This window comes from Dipteris shenzhenensis, chromosome 1 (genome assembly GCF_047967505.1).
Source record: "Dipteris shenzhenensis isolate YYH24624 ecotype China chromosome 1, Dip_SZ_1.0, whole genome shotgun sequence".
In the NCBI taxonomy this organism is placed as follows: domain Eukaryota; kingdom Viridiplantae; phylum Streptophyta; class Polypodiopsida; order Gleicheniales; family Dipteridaceae; genus Dipteris; species Dipteris shenzhenensis.
In genome coordinates this window covers 23,082,607-23,104,228 of record NC_141596.1, presented here as the reverse complement: position 1 = coordinate 23,104,228, position 21,622 = coordinate 23,082,607, and the positions used below count along the sequence as shown (strand labels likewise).

Here is a 21,622-nt window from a genome sequence, read left to right as displayed (position 1 = left end):
CATGGTATAAGGATGCAAGCTGATTCCACGCTTGCTTTGCTGTCTTGCAAGACCGGATATGAGAGATAATGACCCTTTTAACTGAAAGAACAATCAAGGCATGTGCTTTGGCATCACGACCGTCCCACTGAATCTGCCTCTGTGTAGGAGGCAAAGTACCTGTAGTAAAAGATGTGGTTGCTCCAGAAGTAGCATTAGACCCATCACCAAATGAGCCTGAAGCAGTACTTGTAATACCAGAGGCAAAAGCTGTAGCACCAGAAGCAGCATTATGAGTAGGCTTAACCTTAGCGCTTGATACAATGTTCCATAAATTCTTGGCAACCAAAACATGCCTCATCATGTATGCCCACCTGGGGTAATTTGTGCCATCAAGCTTGTCCTCAGCCCCAAGCATCCCAAACAAATCATCCTTGCTGCTAGTCATGGTGCTGAAATTCAAGGCAAATGCAAGGCAAATGAGAGGAAGGCGACATCTCAAAATCAAAAGGCAAAACGCTGCTCAAGCTTCAAAGCTTTTTACTGCAAAAGGCTTTGTTGTCTCAAGGTGTATCTCTTGCAAAAATTCCCCAAAAGGCAACACGAGGCCTTCCAAGGCAACATGAGGCCTTTCCAAAATGCAAACAAAGAAAGAAAGGGCTGTTTTGCAGAAATTGGAAAGAACCAATACAAACGAGGCTTACCCAATGATGTAGCCTGAAAATATAGTAGGGAAAAGGTTCCAAATGCGAGCAGAGGGATTCACCCTTGAAGGAGAGGTGAAAAGGACAGAAAATGGCAATGAGAGATGCCAAGAGAGGGCTGGAAATGAGACTTACAGCAAGAGAAAGTGCTCCCACAAGTAGGAGAACACTTCGAAATGAGAGGAGGGTGATCCAATGGAAGGGAACTCGCAGCCCGAGGCAAAGGGAAGCCAAATGAAGAGGAATGGGCTCAAGGAGGGACCTCCAGATCACTGCAACAAGCTCCAAATGCCTCCAAACTTTGGCACGCAACACAAGATAGTAAGGAAACACCTTTGAAATGCTGCCACGAGCCTCGAGGGGCAGGGCATACAACACTAAATGCATGCGCAGCAAGTCCGAACAGCAAGAAAATGGCCGTACAACTATCCGTACTATGCTGCACCAGTATTAAATGCTGTTCTGCAGGTCCATACAGCCTCCGAAATGCATGAATTGTAGGCGAAATCTTTCGTACAGTTCCGTACCGGTTCAGTTGGGCATTAAATGCAGACACCAAGCTCCGTACAGTCCCGTACAGCAGCAAAAAATCCACACGTGTGAACCCGCACAGGTCCCAGCTAGCCTGAAATCGTCCAAAAATGCACCTCCTTCGCAGCAGGCGCTCCAAAACGCAATCTTCACACGCGTAAAACAAACTACCTGCGACGGAAGTGCTCGGAGAGGCCACAAATGCTCATGGGTGTGTAGAAAACCAGCAAACCAACAAGAATGATAGGTCCTGGGGCTGCCAAACAGCTTGAACAAGCCAGCAATGACTGAGGGAATGGATCCCCAACCTGCTCTAATACCACTGTAGGTTAGGGCAAGCAATGGAAGCTCAAAAAAGGAGAGAGGACAAAAAACGAGCTGTTGTAATGAATTGCTGCAAAACTAAGTAGAAGCTCAAGAGAGAGCCAATATAACAAAACCCTAGGGCTAAGTGCCCTAACTGAACTAAGTGTCCTAGTGGTACATGTACTTATAGAAGACATTTGCTATGTCTGATCTTGGTCTTTTGCATTACTATCTGGGCATTCAATGTGCTAGCAGTGAGGGGGGCATTTTGATGTCACAATCCAAGTATATTGGACAGCTTTTGCAGCATTTTTAGTTTGAAGATTGCAAGCCAGTATCCACACCATTAGAGCACGGTTTTCCCTTCTCTTCTGAGGATGCCAGCGGTGCATGTGATGTCACTCTCTATCAGCAGGCAAGTGGTTGTTTGACTTATTTATGCCATACTAGACCATGTGCCAGGTGATTGCGTCCTGTTCCAAGGCTGTTCCAGGTGTTTCCAAGCTATCTAGGTAGCTGTAGAAAATTGTGATTTGCTTTTTCAGGCTTTCTTGGTTCTGTAGGAGATTTCGACCTGATTTCTAAAGTTTTCTGGGTGTTGCTGCTGATTTTGGTAACTTTCCAAGCGTGGGTGTTCTCTTCTAAGCTGCTTTTGGGGCTATGCTAGAGCAGAATCAGCTTTTCTTTGCAGGATCTAGGATTTTTCAGTCCCGGTAACCTATCTTCTGTGGATATTGGGGGTAGAAGAAGGCTTGCTTTTGCCGTTCCCTGATGGTTGCTGGCTAGTTATTGCGTTTGGGTTTCTTTCCTCGCAAAGAAAGGTTGATTCTTGCTGTTGGGCAGTGGTCAGAGAGGCTATAGATTGAGGCAACTTGTTTGGGAGTGCTTTGTTGATTGATTGCACCAGAGTTTGGCTGTTGAGGGCTTTGTCTTGCTGTTGTTCAGCCGTGTTTGGCTGGTTGGGCCCTTTGTTGTGGAATTGTAGGTGTGGCACAGACAGTGGATGTTTTTGGGGTCTATGTTGCATGCTTTGGTTGGGTGAGGACAGAGGGTTGTCTAGTAATTGGATGCCATTTCACCGTTTGGAGTTGAGCAGGGAATTACAGGGTGGGCTGGACAGGGAGTCCGCGGGCGACGGGTGTTGGTTTGCCTGTGGTGTAGCTTCCCAGAGACCTTTCTGGACAGGGAGCCTGTGGGTGTTGGTTTGCCTGTGGTGCAGCTTCCCAGAGACGTTTGTAATCAGCCGCTTGGCTTCAAATGAATGTTAAATAAATACTGCAAGGGGCGCCATTGGGGCCAATCGGTGTCCTTGTTTCTGAGTAGGAGCACTCTAGCTCCCTTGTGATTTGATATGTGGTGCATAATTATTTGTCAAATTACTGTATATGTTGTAATTAAGTGGATCCTACCACCCTTTAATTAAGTGGATCCTACCACCCTTTATGACGTACGTTGTTGAGGCTGGTTTCAGGTCTAGTTACTCTAGACAATGTGCCTTACTACTTATGGCTATCAGGTTTTCTTTGATGGTGTTCGGTGTGCGGTCTATGATGATACACATGCCTTTACCATGGTGTTGACTGGGACATTGACTAGAGGGCTATATAGACTTGATGCGTATGACAGATGCAAGTCGTAAGCCCTAGATTTCTCACATGAGGACTTTTGGATGCTTGGCATATGCACATGTGCCTTCTTAGACATGCACAAAGTTAGATGATAAAGCTGTCAAATGCAATTTTATTGGGTATAGCTCAGAGAGCAAGGGCTATAATCTCTACCAGCCCCCCGCACGGGCAAGTGTTTTGTCAATATGGATGTTGTATTTGATGAATCCTCCTCTATGCCTTTGCTGGACTGTCAAAAACAGCCCGTTGTTGATGCGCCAGATCTCTTTGACAGCTTGATGCCTTTGTTTCCGTCATATGCTCATTGTGATGTTACATTTGAGGCTGCTCCTCCTACATCTGTTGGTCATTTGCAGCCACATGTGCAGCATGATACTCAGCCCCTTTGAGGTTGAAGGTTCTGAAAGTAAGGTATCCCGCTTAAAGAAAGCCCTCTATGGATTAAAGTAGGCACCCCGGGCTTGGTATTCTAGGATACATGCTCATTTGCTTACACCTGGCTTTCAAAACGGCCCTACTGAGGCTACTCTTTACATTCTCAAGAGTGGGATAGATTTGCTGATTTTAGTACTCTATGTGGATGACATGCTTGTGACTGGGACGCATGCTGAGCAAATTGTAGCTTTTAAGCTTGACTAACTATACCAAGTGACCCAACTAACTGTAACTAGGCCTACAAGGCACACACCAAGGAATGAGTGGCACCTATGGATAGCCCATAGAATGGCCTACATGCCGTTGGATATAAAAACAGCCTTACTTAATGGGGACTTTTGGGAAGAAGTGTATGTGAGTCAGCCTGTTGGTTTTCAGATGCTTGGCAGGGACATACAGTATGTAGACTCCATAGGGCACTTTATAACCTGTAGCTTTTATAAGTAAAAAACATGCTTTGACACAATAAGATGTAGCGTATGAGGAGGAGTTATTTTAATAGCTGCCATTGAATGTACTAATTAATCACCACCAACAATCAAGTAGATTCTACCATAGTTGACTATTGATTTACATACATCATACATGGAACTAAATAATACACAAAGAGATTTAATCGAACCTTATTACTAGATCAACATTGCAGAACATACTTAAGTAACGATTCGCGACTTAAGAGTCTATTCTCTACAGTCTACGAGGTTGTGTGCACCATGGCATGGATGGTGAAGTCTGAACAGTTTGAACATTCTTGGAATGCCAAGCAGGTTGGGGAACACCGAGGGAACACGATCCCCCACTCCCGGAGCGCATTTCCATGCAGTCATTGGCATTCCGAGATTTGGCGTGGCACAGACTGGCAAAGCAGGCCAAAACTGTGCGTTTGCGCCCATTTCTGTGCTTTTATTGCCTCTCAGCTCTGGTTCCAGCCTATGCTACCCTCTCAGCCCTCACTACAGTTTCTCCTACTCTCTCAGCCCTCACAGCTCAGCCCACCCCCAGCCCCCTTGTATAGTTGCATGTGATTGATGATGTGTCATATTATGTGGCATTCCCGTTTGCTCTTTTATGTTCCCCCATCCCCAAACTTTTTTGTTCTGGCATCGGGAGTTCCCGGAACGTTCTTAATCATGAAATGTCTCAGGCCGTTGCAAAGAAGAGAAACAAAAAGGGAGCCAAGGGGCAGCCTTGTCACATCAAATATGAAAGAGGACTTTGTCGGCTGTAGGAAGGGGTAGAAACCAGCCTTGAGGTAGGATGAGAAGGGAAGAGGTGGCAACTGTACACAAACAAGTGCCAATTGATTTAAAGCGGCAAAGGGATTTTTAGGTACATTTTATAGTTACAAGGAAGGGGACACATTTGAACCACACCCCTTCTCAAAAATTTGCTTTTTCAAACAACCCTGCCCCTCCCCTCGTCTCTCCCGCTAACCAAAAAAAGAAAGAAAAAGCACTATTACTTTTGGTATGCGTACCATACTGTACTGTACAGAAAATTCCATACGGTATGCTTACTAGACCTACCTTGGCTATGAAAGCACAAGGCTTAGTTGAAGGTGAGTTACTGTCACTTAAATTCAGTATTTTTCCTTTTTTTAATCCCATTTCATCTTGGAACAGATTTATAAAATGGGCATCCTAACTTGAAGAGCTTCTGCAAATCGAGAGATGCTTGGCAAAATTTTTTCTGGAGCTTCTCTCTGTATATTGGAAAACACATGACAATTGCACTCAACTTATTGCACTTCTCTCTGTATATTGGAAAACACCTGACAATTGCACTTGACCTATTGCCAGCTTGCCATTATTGAGATGCACTTCATTGAAAAAACAATCAGGCGCCTCCATTTGGCTTGAGTGGTATGGCCCTGGTTATAATGACCATTTTCCTAACAAATCCCTCACTAGCCTCATGATAAGGCTGAATGTAGCACGGGTTTGTGAGACTGTTGTAGTTCTAATTCCAGATAAGCAACACCAATGCTCTACAACCCATCAGCTGGTATCTTAATCATCCCTAATCACATTCTGATCGCTATTCAGTAATTGCAAGAGATTCCCATTCTGGTTGCTATTGAGCAATTACATGAGAATATAATGTCCTGAACTGCAGTTAGCAGGAGGCACTATAGATGACATTGTACGCTTAAATTGCTTGATAGGGTTTTTGTTGGATTTTTGTACCATGTTTCTGTTTTAACTTTGCCCCTTAAAGGGTCTTCCGAGTCACAGTTGGAAGTTTTATTTTCACATAGAAGTTGTGTTTGTCCAGGAGTGGTGTTCTTTTGATGTCATTGTGTATATGGTGATTCTCTTATCTAATCACTCATTGCTTCAAATTTTCCTTCAGGTGGGTATGTTGTAACAGATAGTGGGCAGTGTGTGAATCAGAATTGCTAACTGTATTATATGTTCCCTTACAGCATGAAGGAGCTTCTCGAAACTTGGATGAAAATGTCTGGGAAGAGTTGCGTAATTACAAGAAGTGCCTGCTAAGGATGTTTGCAGAGCAAGACAAGGATGTTGTTTTTCTGGAAACTGCCATTCATTTAGCAAAGCAGCGTCGCCATTGTTTGGTGGAATGTATCCCTCTGCCTCGTCAAGTGGCAAAGCAGGCTCCGCTTTATTTTAAAAAGGTACATGTGCTTTCATTTCTGGCTTGGAAAGGTATGAGGAAAAACAGTATCTTGAATGACTGGTTACTCTTGGACTTAGTTTGAATTCTTTTGTCTTCATTGGGTTGGTTTTATTCTTCTTGCTAATGTGATGAGATTCTAAGGTGAAAGCGTCTTGCGTTGTTCTATTAGTGGCATTAACGAGTGCTTGGAACAGCTGGAACTATGTTTGAAAAGGTTTCCACTCTGCTTGTGCTCCCAAGGTCTGCAAGCACTTTGAGGCAGACTGAGACTGGTTGATGTCCTAGTTAGGATGCATTCATTTTGAATCTCTTGTAAAATTCCATAATTTTAGTGTTCAGCTCTGCCAAACTTGTCCATGTGCATCATCTACAGAGAGGATATTGGCCTTGCTCCTGCTCTTGACCCACCTTAAGAGGGAGTTGAGTCAGCAGGAGCAAGCAAGAATGAGAAAGCAGTTGGCTTTGTATTGATTGAACTCTCACAATCGGAGAGGGACAGCATACAAAACATGTGTGAGAGGTACTCACATGAAGAAGATACTACGCATGTAGTCACAATTCTAGGGTTTCTTGTGGAAGGCCAACATTTTTACTGGCTCATTGAAATGCCGTAGCTTAGCTTTAATTGATGTCAGATTTTAAAACGACTACTAGTTGGTCCAGAAATGGCATCAATGAGTACATTAATTTGAGCATTAACCTGTAATAGTCTCCCTTAATGCTCACTTTGAAACTTCCTGCCACCTAAGGCTTTGTGAAAATATCAGGAACCTGCTCATTTGTGGTGGAAAATATGAGATCTATCTCCCGTGATGCAAGCTTTTCCTTGATGAAATGAAACTGCATCTCCACGTGCTTTGTCCTTGCATGAAACACATAATTTTTTGCCAAACATATACAGCTTCTGATGTGGTGGAACACAGCTGCACTACCAGTCTCTCGCCTCAAATATATGGCCTCACATACTGCCATGCTAATGCAAGTGTCTGTTGCTTCTTACTGCTCCAACCAAGTGCAACCTGCCCAGTCTGCATCTGAAGATTTATGTCTTCATCTTTTGCATATACAAGCCCATGGTATCCTTCAGATACCTCAGTACTGTCTTGGCTGCTTTCCAGTGCGACTCCTTGGGTTCATGCATAGATTGACTCACTATATAAAATAATATCAGGCTTTCTAGTGGTCAAGTAAATAAGGCATGAGGAGGTGCAGATGGTGGTGGAATAGGAGTAGTGAAATCTGAAATGCTATGGCTTTGGTAGTGTTAGGTTCCTCTTATGCAAAGTATTGCACAAATGGTTGCAGGTGATAGAGACTGGTCAAGTGGGTGTATGTGAACCACCTTCCCCTTGAACTCAGCATCTGTTTTGGCCTTGTCTAGTAGCTATGGGCTTGTCGCTCTGGCTATAGAATGCGGTACAAAAGGCTGTCTTGATGAGGTGGTTTTCTTGCCTAAGAAGCTAAACGGGGTTTTGTTAGGCGGTCCTCACGGGGTTACATCTATGCTTGCAGTTGCGTGGCCTTACTGGAGGGTGTATCTGTTAGAAAACTTGAGAGAGAGGTTGCTTGCTTGAGGCCAACACTCCTATGCAGCCGAAGATTCACCCCAAGATCACAAGATACTTATGCGGAACACAACTCACTGTATGTAAATGTAAGGAGATCTAAAAGAATCCAAGACAAAATAGATAGACAGACAAACCTCAAGTACAAAAACTTGCCAGAAACAATCCTTGAGGTAAGGTTTCAAAACAAGGCTCTGTTTTGCTGCACCCTGCCACATGTCTCTGTCATAGGATTCAGTAGCTGCTTAAGGCTGAGCACTCCTGTAAATGTTCTGCTCTGTTGTTCTTTGTTGACAGACGCTTCCTCTGCAGCTCCTTATGCTCTCCTACTGGATGTAGGTTTGCACCTAGGTCTGCTCTGGATCTGCGAAATGTCTGCTCCAACATGCACTGATTCCTGACCTCTTTGCTGCCCTGGAATGCAGCCTAATGTGTGGTGTCCTGGAATTAATGATTGCCCCCTCATGGGGCCTATTTATAGGTCGTACAGCCCTCAAACCTGGAGACCTGCTGCAGACTATTGTGTCAGCCAACCGCAGGCTGGGCTGACTGAGTCTGCCCTTCTTTGATCATCCGACCTGTTCAAGGTCTATTTAAGGCCCTGTTTACAAGTTCCTCTTGCCCCAGCCCACCTGCAATCTCCAGGCCCTACAAGTGCCAGCAAACTGCTGACCCATTTGCTCCAGAGATCCTGCTCCAGCCACCTGCTGTTCATCTTCTTCTTAGGTGCTGCTGTACCCACTGTACAATCCGCCTCCCACCAGAGGGTATCCCACAGCGGAAGACTGATAGAGCTTCCCTAGGAGTTACATGTGGAAGTGTTTCATTACGGAATCAAACTTCTTTTTTTGTGTGTACTTCACAATCATCGATGTGAGTGCAATGCATCCAAGACAAATATAGAAGCCACAATGATATATTTCCGTCCACCCAAATACAAAAGAGATGTGGAGTCCCACCAAAACGTGGTCCTCTGATCTTACCAAAGTCGTCCTACTATCTGCCTGGCACTTCTAGATCTTTGATCCTGCGTGCTCCTCTGAGCTTATGTAGACTCTCTAAGTAGTGACTTGCTGCCTGGGTAGTCAGCCTAGGTGGGCAGCTTTTCTTCAGCTAAGTCTTCATCCTTGTATCTGAAATGATCGAACCACAAGGAACCAACCACGGGCAGTCTGAGATATAGAATCATGGGCGATGGCATGCTTTTAAACTACCGACCTAGCCTCTGGCAAAACAAGCTCAAAAGATCACGTGCATTTTTCCTCTTGCATGCTTTCACTAAAACCTACAATCCCCTAGATGGTTCTACATGCCACATGTCACAATTGTAGGGCGTTACTTAAATGCACCATTTACCCCTCTCTTGCAGTAGATTTTTAATTCCATTTGCCCCTTGGCAATTACAACTTTTGGTGCACCTAGGCCCCTGACCTCAGAACCATCTAGTCCGCGCGATTTCGCCTTCACTTAGGACCTTGACATTAATTCCTTTAATCATTTACATTAAGCTCACAACAAAATATAATACAAAAGTCGGTCCTCCTAAAAGGAAAGTGTCCACCGACCCTTCCGAGGTCTTGTTATCTCAACTAGAGCATAACATTCCTTCCCTGTTCAGGCATCAACCTCCTTGATAATGGAATTTGGGAATACTCTCGACATATGGTATACGGATTCCCAAGTACCTTAACCATTCCAAGATTCTTGTTTGCATTATCCTCTATCTCCTGAAACAAAACATCACCCTCAATTAGTGAGTCATGTTGGTGCAAAACCTTCTTTAAACGAGAGACATGAAACACTGGGTACACATTACAACCTTGTGGTAATTCCAATTTATAGGCCACCTTTCCTATTCTTTTAAGAATTAACCATGGCCCACAATATTGGGGTAATAACTTAGCACACTCTCCTGCAGTCAAAGACTTGGAGTGTGAAGGAACTCTGAGAAAAACTTTTTCTCCTTCCTTAAATTCTCTAAAAGATCTATTTTGATCCACATACATCGTAGCTCTATCCATAGCTTGGTGGATGCTAGCTCTCGCAAGTGCTAGCATCTCCCGCTGTAACATGCAACGGTTATCCGATCATGTAATCACAACAAGACCTTCTTTAAACCTTTAGCGAGGAATTAACGTTATGCACCATAGAGAGAGAGAGGAGATGAGGGTAGAGAGAGAATGGAGTCAACAACTGATTGGGTCCCTGTACTCACTTAGGGCCCCTCCCCCAATCAGGGGAGAAGTTGCTTTGTACTTGGAGAATTGAAAGATACAAATGACACTCTTTGAGAGAGCACGGAAATGTGCTTCTGAAGAGTACACTGTGCACATGTATTACAGACCCAAAGACCTGAGAGGCAACACCGACCAATACCGAGAGCTTGATGTTGTCCACACTGACAATGTAGGGCACTTCTGCAAGGCAAGGAAGAGGCTTGTGCTATCCACCGGGATGCAGGGTTACGGTGTGAGTGAGAGAATGAAAAAGAGAGTTGAGAGATGACTGAAATAAAGAGCTGAGAAGTGAGCTGTGCAAAACTGTAAATAGAACTGTAAAGAGCTGCTAAAACAGTACCCCAAACTTTACTCCGTTTTCTGGTCCAAATCCTCAACTGTGGCTGCGTATACACCTTCCGGACAGGCTGAATTGAGGGCCAAAGCTGAGGCTGATCAGGGCCAACTCTGGAGGTGTTCAGGGCTGCACACGAGAGGCTGGAAGAGAGCTATTGGAGGGCTGAAAGCTGGGAGAGTTGAATGGAACGAGGGCTTGGAGGCCTCCTATTTATAGGGCTGGAGGGCTGAGCCAACCTGTCCAAACTGGCCGACTTGTCAGTCGGCTGTTTGGGGCTGGTTGGTTGGGCCCTTGGCCCCATAAATGCAGCCCTTGGCCCGATACAAGGTGGCAGGATAGCCTATAAAGGCAGCCCTTCCCCAGCCCATTGCCTTCACTTGTTCCAGCCCTGAGGGGGCCAGGCTGGACCTAGACCTATCTCTAATCCTAAGATGGAAACACTACCCTATTGTTCTCTAGTGGGTACCAGCTAGTGGGTACCAGTGAACAAGGACTGATCTGTCTGACTTGACCTAAGGCTGAGAGCTTGACTTACGTAGCTTGTGCTTGATTGTCCCTGGACAAGGGCTCACAAAGGGGTCACTACATACGACAAAATCTCCTATTAGGGAACTATTACGCACTTGTTGATGTAGCCAGTGTGTCACATTGCACCCAAGTGCAGGGGTGCATGTGACATTCCCTCTCTACCCTAGATTCCGTGGTTTTATTGGCTTCAAGAGATGGAGACACCATTCGGCTAAGGAGTGATGTAAACCGCCTTCCCAACGCGGTGTGCGACCAATGCTCGAAGAATAGGTATTGTTCAAAATGGCCTGCATAAGCGGAAGAAACTACTTTCACTTTCTTTGAGCATCATGATAATATGATTTCAAAATATCAAATGCCATACCATTATATTTTTCCATCCCTCCATTTGATTGCGGATGGAAAGCGTTGGACATCTATAGCTTAGTACCAAAATTATCAAACAAGGCTTGCCAAAAATTAGACGTGAATTTGGAGTCCTTGTCGGATGTGATGGTCCTTGGTGACCCCCCAATAGGGTACCAATACTTTATGAACAAACGAGCTACGTTTGCAGGGAATAAGCATACAATATTTACTAAAGCGACAAACAATAGTAAGACATTGAGTGTTATGCGTACTTGCAGATGTTGGAAGTGGCCCCAAGAAGTCGATGCTGATGTCATGGAATAGACCGTTTGGGATTGGCAATGGCATCAGTAAGCCAGCCGCCTTCTGACAATTTTGAACGTAGCCGTATATGTCCTTCCACATCTTTGGCTAATAGAAATAGCGCTCTAATTTCTGAAGTACCATTGTTACCTCTATGACCACTGGTGAGGGCATCATGGGCATCGTGGAGAAGCAACTACCATTTGTCTTTGAGTATATATAATCTTTTCTTATAGAAAAGTCAATCGTCCTCTAATGAGTAATGGCCTGGAGCAAGAGTTGTGGCTAATTGGAATTGGGTGCCAAACTTTGTTGACTTTGCGTACTGTGCCTTCATACCATCAAGATTCTTTTTCTTGATTTCGAGCATACTGGTCTTCTCAATGGTCTGGATTGAACCTTTTTGATTGAGAGCATCGGCAATAGGGTTGTTTCTGCCGGGGACGTACTCGATCATTTCCTCAAACTACTGGAATATTTGGCTCCACCGTTGCTACAGATCACTTCATTGTGAACTAGGCATTGTCTGAAGTCAATTAAGGGCTTGGTGATCTGTCTTGATCGTGAAAGTCCGTCTGTAGAGGAAAGGCTTCCAATTTTTTAATGCCTGGATGACACCGAGTAGCTCTCTATCATAAATTGAATAGTTCTTTTCGGCATCGTTGAGCTTTCTGCTGTAATATGCCACGGGCCTATCCTCTTGGTCCTCTGTCTTGTTGTCACCGTCGTAAACAAAGCTCTTGAAACTCCATGGTAGCATATCACAAGTACCATCAAGGCTAATGGATTGAGTCTAGCTTCTGACCAACCAATGCTAGTTGATCTCTTACCACCTTGACTTTCGCCAAGTGGTCATGAATTGAATCTCTCTCATTCATATACGTGTTGTAGAGTAGATGCTGAAGAGTCAAGATCTGGGATGTATTATTTGTCTCATACAGATCCTTTAGAATGGCCCACGCCTCTACTGATATCTAGATATGAGGAATCACTGAGTCCGCCATAGTCCCTATGATCAAGGCCAATGCTTGGGCATCTCTATCCTCCCACGCTTCGAGTTCATCTTCATCTACCGATACAAGTATCCTCCCTTGTTTGTCTAGCATGTTCTCTGGCTTCGCCTTTGTTTCTGTTGTCAGCTTCCACAAATTCTGAGCCACTAAATGACTTTGGATTTTCACCTTTGAGATAGAATAATTGGTCCCATCTAGTTTTCCGGACTCTTCAAGTTAGGGATGGTTAAAGAAAGAACTCGACTAGAGGAGGAGGAGGGAAGAGCAATGAATGAAGAGGCTTATGTTTCTGAAATCGCCATCTTTGCTGCTATACTACATAACAAATTCGAAAGCAAACACCACCATCTGTAGAAAAGAATGCTTTACACACCTGATTGAACGTGAGTTACCCTCCTTCTCACAAGGGCACAATCCTCCAGTCGTGGAAGTCGATTCCCTAGAGCCCTGAAACAAGGTCGTCCTTCAGCAAGGTCCCTGCCTTCAAGCTCCCACACTTGTGGGCCTCCTATTTGGGCTTTGATACCATGTTAGAAATCAGCCAACAATGGGTACACACAACGGAAGACTGATAGAATAGCCCGGGAGCTCACATAGTGTGTCGTGTGGAGGGAATCACAAATTTCTTCACTTAATGTGCTTCACATAGATGGTCAGAACAGCAAATAGACAATGCTCAGAAGAAGACACAGGACCAACAAAATATTTCTGTCCAATGGACACAATACAATAGAGGGCAAAAGTACCACCAAACCATGGTCCTTTGTCCTCACCAAAAGATGTTGTCCTACTACCTCCGAGACACTCCTAGATCCCTTAGCCATGTGCTCCCAAGTGTGCTGCTCCTCTGCTCCAAACTGCCCCCTGAAGGCTGCCAGACCGGCAGCCCTTCTTCCTGGCTGACTTGCTGCCTCAAAAACCGAACTCCTTGGTCTGTCCACCAACCGACCTGCCAGCCCCTTTTTATGGAGCTGTGGGGACCCTTTGTGGGCTGTGTGCTGGCCGCCCAGCCAGCCTCAGCTGTATTTAAGGGCAGGGCATTCCCCTTTTGCAGCCCCCTTGTTCCATGCAGGGCCCAGCCCTTGGAGATTGCATACCCTGCCATTTGCTGGCTATAAACCTGCTCAACCTTGCCAATCAGTGTGCCTTTGACCTGGGATTAGCCCGCCTGCTTGCTGCTCCAGATCCGCCTCCTGCCAGGCCAGATCCAAGCCCTGGAGACCTTGCCAACTGTCACAGCCTTTGCTGGGATAACCCCACCCTGTTTGTTGTGAGTTGCGGCAGCCCAAGGGTAGCTATTGGGTTTTCTAGGGTACTCATACAATTGCTTTCTACTTACTCGTTTTTGGTTTTACTTAAACGGTTAGGCACTAGAACAGTTGTTGGCACTAATTCTATTTTACAATATGTTGCTCATTAGAAGGATGCTCAGGGAAACCATCAATAAACTCATAGAACAAAAATCAAACCTTTTCATTTTTCTCTTTAGCTGAATACAAAGAGCTTTTATTAATTAAAAAAATTCACAAAAAAAATGCATGGGCATCATTGTGCTCCACCTGCATACAACTAATGAGAGGAGTTGTGTATATTATGCTCATCTTGAAGGAATCAAGTGTCCATATTTCTCAAAAGTAATGGAGCTATTTAAATTATTCAAATAATTCCTTTGTAGAGTATGGCCCAAGTATCCTTAATCTCCAAATTTACATTCTTTACCGTTGTGTCGTACTCTTTTCATGTGAGGCCCTTAGCCAATAAGACCGCATAGTTATCTGCATTCGGACTTCCGGGTAACTTACATTTCTTAATGAGAGTGGTTCAAAAAATTATGGATGTCACTACATCTACTATAACCCTCTTCCCACATTAAGGACTTCATGCATCTTGACTAAATTATGGGAACCAAATATTGATCACCACATGGCCAAGGAAATAAAATGAGTGTTCCTAAGGTAGAGGGAAGTTTGGGTCATTGTTAATAGGGAACGAGAACGCTCTGAGACAGCCCTAGAGGTCCGAAGGGGGCATAGTGATAGAGGCTTCCCCTCCTTAGTCTCATCATCATAATCTTGGGCCTCATCATCATCCTCATGCCGAGGATCATCCTCTGGTGCATCACTATCATCATCCACGTCAGGGTTAGAAGTATATTTTTCCCTAAACTTGTTAAGCAAATGCAAGTTTCCATTGACCAATACAAGCTTATTTCCCTTTTGAACCCCAGGCCTGCTCCTCTCCCCCCCTCCCCCTTCTCCCCAAACATCACATGTTCCTCTTTTAAGATGCAATGTTTCCAAAATTGCTCCACAAGTGCTCAATAGGTGAAGAGCTTGCACCCTGGCTCAATATGCAAATGGACAAACAATGCAATAATGGAGCATTCGCTCCATAGTCCTCCCACCAACAAACCAAGGAAATCTTAAACTTATCATTTCATGCATCCTCCAAATCAAACAACCCTTTTCTTTGCTTGTAATATGACAACTCTTGCACTTTTTCTATCATCTACATTTGAGAGAAGTCGTCTCAGTATTCTCTCCCATCCCTGCACCACCTTTGTATCCACTTCTTGCCCTTTCCCTTGAAATTATGGATCCAAAACAAAGAGTGCAGCCTCCAAAGGAGAATGATATTTTGTCCACTGAGAGGTTGCACATCCTCAACTCCTCCTTCCTCCAACCATACAAAGCATCTAGACTTTGAATCGTCTCAATCATCTTATCCAACCCTTCATACACCTTGCCAATACAAGGGTCATCCCCATTAAGAAGTCTCAACATAATGACAATAGGCTTCGTGGCATGATCATTCCAAAAGATTGCATCCAAAACAATGGACTTAAGTCTCTATCATCCTATCCAACCCTTCATACACCTTCCTAATACAAGGGCCATCCCCATTAAGAAGTCTCAAGATAATGAGAATAGGCTTTGTGATCTGAAGCAATAGGCCAACATTATCCCAAAAGGTTGCATCCAAAACAATGGACTTAGTTTTTGAGCACGGACAGAGTTACGTTCATGCCATGCATCCCACTTAGAAAAAAAAGCAAGCTGCCTCAAATACGTTTTCAGTTTAAAAGGCCGCTGAGTTGTAAGCAGATATCTTGCGAAAAATAGCCAAAATATAGTTTCATCCTTGTTTGCATGAGGACTTGACTCTGCGTGTTTGGTGCTCACCTTGTTGAGAAAATTATTCTCCCAGGTGGACCGTGGAGCCAAATCTTTAGGTAGTAGTAGACAATGTGGATTTGGAGCATGCATGCACTAATAATGTCGTGGATTCGACTTGCCTTTGGATAGAGAATTTGGGTCTCAGTTTATGGCTCAGGTGATCTATATGAACCAAATGGTTACATATCTGCACAACAGCATGTTTACAGTAGATCGTGATGCCCGTTGTGCCACAGGGCATCCATCATTTTCTCTCGATTCCTCTTGAATAATTGTTAGGATGCACATTTTAGTTCGGAGCTATTTGGAAATTCATCTTGTGACTGCTGTGTAAGCATACTTGCATGATAATGTGAGTATTTGATTCCAAGAGTTGAAGAGGACTTTAGAAGCACCTCTCTCTTGGGCTGAATTTAAAGTTAAATTTATAGAGAATCTCTCAAAAGCATTTGACGAGTTTGAGAACTCAAAAGGCTCGTCATGATGGAAAAAGGACTGGAGAGGTTCAACAACACATTTATTGCTTAAGAAATAATAACCAAGAAAAGAGGCCCTACACCAATATGACGTGGATTATGTGGGCCACACTATTACTTTTTGTATACACAGTTGGCATATTAGCTTGGACGCTGACCTCAAGGGCCCTATGGCGAAATTTTGTTAACTTTATCCTGATAATAAAGACAAACAGTTATTCCTTCTATGTCCTTATTTTCCTGTAACTCTATAAAGTTGATTTAATGATGCATGAGCCGGATTCTGTTGCTCATGTTTTTGTCATTAAGTCTGATTTTACTATATAGTAGTTATAAGCTGAAAAGAGTTATTTTTTGTGCGTTAATGAAGCAATTTGTTGGTTTCAATATTAATAATCTGAAATTTTTGGATAGCCGGTTGGTCTCCGCTGGTTGGTCTTCGTTGAATAAAGCTCTTTCCATGGATTGGGAATGTCTAGCTGGTTCTGGATGTAGTAGCATTATTGTCAATTCAAGGTACTATATCAGTTGCTAGAGCTTCTGGTAGACCACTTCATCATATGGTGATTTCAGACTTTTGGACTTGTTCGGATGCACCTGTTCGACCTTCTATGAATTTTGAAGAGTTAGAGCTGCTGTAGAGTCTATTAGCTGGATTTTCAGGTGTGTTTCCATCTGAGCTACCGTATGGTCTTCCACCTGGATTTTCAGGTGTTTCCATTTGAGTTCTCGTATGCTCTTCCACCTCAGTAGAGTGTGGACCATAAGCTGGAGCTTCTCCACTGAAACCAGCCTTCACAGATTAAAGGGTGGTGAGATCCACTTTAACTATAGCATACATAGTAAATAGCCAAACAATTTATCACCACAACTTAATCACAAGGAGCTAGAGTGCTCCTACTCATAAACAAGGACACCGATTGTCCCCAAACGCTGGCGCCCCTTGCGGTATTTCTTTAATATTCATAAAAAGCCAAGCGGCTGATTACAAGGTCTCCTGAAAGCTACACCATAGGCAAACCATTGCCCACAGACTTCCAATATCATGAACACCCTGCAATCCCTGCTCAACCTTATATGGCGAATAGGCATCCAATCACTAGGCAATCCTGCAATCTCCCTTCCATCCAATTGTGCAACAGAACCCCGAAGGCATCAACTGACTGTGCGCTTCCTGCACCTGCACAACCTAGTGCCCAACTCGCCAGACACGACTGAACAAGTACAAAAAAGCCCCAGACAGCCAAATTATGGTGCAATCAATCTACCAAGCACTTCCAAACAAGTCACCCTTATTTGTAGCCCTCCTGGCCCCTGCCCAACAGCAAAAACCAACCCTTGAATCAATTTCAAAGGCAAAAACCAACCAGCAACCAGTCCGGGAACGGCAAAAGCAGGAAAAACCTAGCCTTCCTCTACCCAGAATCCATAGAAATTAGGTCACCTTAACCCTAGATCCTGAAAAACTATAGTTGATTCTGCCCTAGCACAGCCCAAAGACAGCTCAAAAAGAGACGCCCAAGCCTTGAAAGCTCCAAAATCAGCAGCAACAACCCAAAAAGCAACCAAAAATAGGTCGAAATCCCTGTAGAAGCTCCTGCTCAGCCAGACAAGATCTCGCAGCGCCTGCAGCAGCCTCTGTGCAGCCTGGAAGCAGCAAAAACGAACTGATCTGGAGGCTCTTGGCACCAAAACGAATTTCGTTTTTGAGCTTCTGGCAGCCCTGGCAGCCCACAGACTGCCTTGGTGGTAAAAAATCAGGAAGGTGATGTGATAGAATAGCCATGGAGCACTTTCCCAGCCTGTGACTTGCCTCTCCCTGTTCTTCTGTGGTCCAGAAAACAGTCCTGCAAGCAAATTTCGACTTTTTTGCTTGCTTTTTGGCCTCCTGCATGCCAAACATGTGTCTTGTGCTGATTTTAGAGTCCTGTGCGCAAAATAGCAATTTTCAATTGCACCACTCTTTTGGCCCCCTGTTGCACACTTTGGTCCAAGGAATTAATTGCCTAGTAACTGGGTGCACATTTACAATTTCCAAGGGCCCACTAGGAATTTTAATTCCCCAAGTCCTGCACACGTGGCCAGAATTTGGTGCCCGAGAGGCTCAAGGCAGTCAATAAATTACAGGAGTCACCAATCAAAAGTCCCATAAATTCACGTCCTTGTGGCACTTCTCCTTGTAGCTCAATTGGTTTCTAAGCAATCATATAGTTTGAAACTAACCCAGTTGCTAGAGCTTCTTGTAGACCACTTTATCATATGACGATCTCAGACTTTTCGACCGGTTCAAATGCACCTGTTCGACCTCCTGTGAATTTTGAATAGTTAGAGCTGCTCTAGAGTCTATTAGCTGAATTTTCAGGTGCGCTTACACCTTTATTGATCTAACCTAGGTGCTATGCGACGTGTCACACTCACCATTAGGGCATCCAATCAGATTCAATATTGCATCCGTGCATGTGTGTTAATGCTTTCTGATTGGACACACTGTGTTTGTGTCATAGAGGAGGGTTTTGAGGCCCTAGCTTGTATGTGAAGCCATCAGGTGGCATCTCCTCACACCCTCACCTTCTCAGCTAGGGTCTGCATCTTCTATGCCAGACTCCAGTGATTGGCATTCATTGCAGTAATTCATATGTGTGTGCACATTGTGTTTTTACCTATGCAATTTGTGAAGGGCACGGCAGTCTAGCAGGTTTCACTATTTTTTTTCAGCTGTATGCAGGATGTAGCAATATGTGGTGATAACAATTGTAGAGACGTTGGCTTTAACAACTTTTGGAGGGAGGGTTTGTGCAGAGATGGATTTCCTTCGAGGCTATTATCTCTGCCTTTGTGACTTGAACTCAAGGGTTTTCTTATCATTGCTTCCCACCTCCAGCTGTTCCTGGGCACTCTGGTCTTTTAAGCAATAACACCTTCAACTCGAGCTCTATCCTTTCTTTTGGATGTCCTTTGGATTCTTCAGAGTTTGCGCTTGTAGGTACTTTGCTGCTGTCTTCTCCACTTCTGAGCAATAAGGCATTGGAAGCCATGTAGGTTTCTCGGCCTAAGTTGGACTCTTGGTAGATGACAATAGGGATTTGCCAGATAGACATTATGATTGTGGTCTGAGGTGTTATGGGAGGATTTTTTGAAGCCTCTATGTTATGATGGGTTGAAGTGCGACTCCTGATAGATTTGAATTTTTGTTTCTAGTAGGGTAAAAGGTGTGGCCAGATAAGCCTCCCTTTAGTTTGCCTAGTAATCAAGTGGCATTTTGGCCCCCTCCTCCTGTTGAAATATACATTCTTTTAGTAATAATAGATTAAGTTGGAATGCCATGGTAACACATGGCCTGAAACAGATTAATGATGATAATGATGGAAACTGGAAAGATTTGATATTGTTACCTTTCAAGGAGTTTGGAGTATGCTTTGAAGTGGGATTTGGTTTTGAAAGGTCACTTAAATAATTCTTAGCAACAATATGAGCTCTTGCAATATTGTCAGCATATAGGCATTGAAATTGCAAAATTAAGCATTTAAACTGTGTTAAAGACTCACCTTGTCATTTGGACAGGCAATTGACGAGGCAGAGGATGAATGGAGTCAGCACAATGCTAAGAAGTTGATTGACACAAGCAAAAAAGGCTTACGTGCCTGTATTCCAAAAAATTTTCCATACTTCCATGTGGAGTTTGGTTTGCATGCTGGCTATGTTCATGTCATTGATAATGAGAATGATTTTAAGAGTCAGTTTGGGCAAGATGTGGTCATTGGCATGCTGAAATTGCCAGAAGAAGAGATGCACAGGGGGCGCAGGCAGCAGTCTGATGATCAACAAAAGAAGTCAGCTATTGAATTTCAGAAGATGTGGGATCCATTTGACTGGACAAAGATGCTAGACTGATGTATCTTTTTCTTTCTTTGAAGATCTGGACACAAGATTGTGATTTCGTGGGGTACCTGATATATGTTGAATAAGACCACTGTTGTATCAACAAAATCCTGCTTCTTCCACCTAATACACACCCATATAGCATGGTTTGTGATTAGTACAGAAAAGTTTGAGATTAGTACAGAAAATCTCGATTTTTGAATTTCTTCCATGGATTCTATGTTTATTCTCTAACAGGTTTGTGAGAAATCTGAACATTGTGTTTGTAAGTAACCATTTTGTTCTTTCCAGTTTGTTTAGAGTCTTGCTTTACACTTTGTATTTGTGATTTGGACATCTTTAAGATTAGAATCTTCTATGGCAGTTAACCACTAAGGAGTGAAGAAGCAAGTTGGTAAGAATGAGAAAAGTAAGGCAAGCTCAGCAGTCAGTTGAGGTGAATGTTTCAGCTATCATTTCTCAAAGACAAGTTGTTGGAGGAGGTTTGGACGTGGATGTGGTGGCCATTAACAAGGTTTGTCAATGGAATCTTTTGTAATGGCTGCAGACTTGTACAAGCTTATGCATGAGATTCTTATTCTCCCTTATTATATTCTCACTTTGTGTTTGGCTGTTTAATAGCTGTGCACTCGACAGCTTGCTTTGTGTGCTACTCTATACTGGCCTTATTGCAGTTAGCATTATGGTTTGGAATACAACAGAATGCTCCAAGACCTTTGACCGTACGTGCTCGCGATGTGGGTATAATGAGCACTTTACTTCAAGAAGGTACAGATGTATATGTACATGCTTGCTCTTGCATGAAATGTCTGGAGGGGTTTAATGATCAGTAAATCAGCAAGAGATGCCCAAGTTTGCGACTCTTTCAATTGTTTGTGGCCTGTCCTCTAGCAAACAGTGTGTGGAAGGATATCAAGCTTCCTTGTGTGGAGCCTTTGAATTGGGTAGCTATACTAATGAGAGATGTAGCGAAGACTGACTAGAAGAGTTTTGGTGCAGTGTAGGGTACATTATTGAACAGTGCTAGGAATGACTCCTCTTTGGCAACGGTTCGCACAAACCGGTCTTGTGGGTTCTTTTTTCAAAAATGTAGTAATGACATAGGTCAAAGAGACTGAAGATAAAGTTCATCAGTTGATATTACAGGATATTCAGCTGCACCAATAAATTATGTAGGTCTCACCCTATCTTGGTTTTGGGGGGAGCAAACATGCTCTTCAGTGCAAGATGTTTTCAGAGGGGCAAAATGCCGTAGTATGCTTTTCAGATGCATGATGTTTTTTTTTGTTTCAGGCCAATGCATGTAACAACCATGATTTTGCTTCTCAGGGTAGCAGCAAAATGTAAATATTTTATACTACCCCCTCCCCCCCCCCCCCCAAAAAAAAAACAGAGCCTAATAATGTAGTTGGGAGATATATTTTTAGAGATGTCGGTACTATCCATTTCCTTGATAGAATATCTAATACAACAGCATATCTCACCAACAAATCAATGGCATGATGGTCATATGATTATATTAACAAGTAATACATTT

At 43.7% G+C, this 21,622-nt stretch overlaps 1 protein-coding gene across 4 annotated transcripts in view; it reads left to right on the top strand.

Annotated features, from left to right (window-relative positions):
• LOC147905558 (CwfJ-like family protein) overlaps nucleotides 1-21,394 on the top strand; it is a 107,091-nt gene extending 85,697 nt beyond the window's left edge. For 2 of the 4 annotated variants that reach the window (XM_087373302.1, XM_087373310.1), the window contains exons 9-12: nucleotides 6,009-6,221; nucleotides 19,768-20,322; nucleotides 20,450-20,599; nucleotides 20,707-21,394. In XM_087373302.1, coding sequence (XP_087229428.1) covers nucleotides 6,009-6,221; nucleotides 19,768-20,097 — 543 coding nt within the window. In that variant the 3' untranslated portion in view covers nucleotides 20,098-20,322; nucleotides 20,450-20,599; nucleotides 20,707-21,394. The remainder of the gene's footprint in view (nucleotides 1-6,008; nucleotides 6,222-19,767; nucleotides 20,323-20,449; nucleotides 20,600-20,706) is intronic. The other 2 variants (XM_087373319.1, XM_087373328.1) reach the window with 2 other exon arrangements.
• Nucleotides 21,395-21,622: the final 228 nt, after the last annotated feature.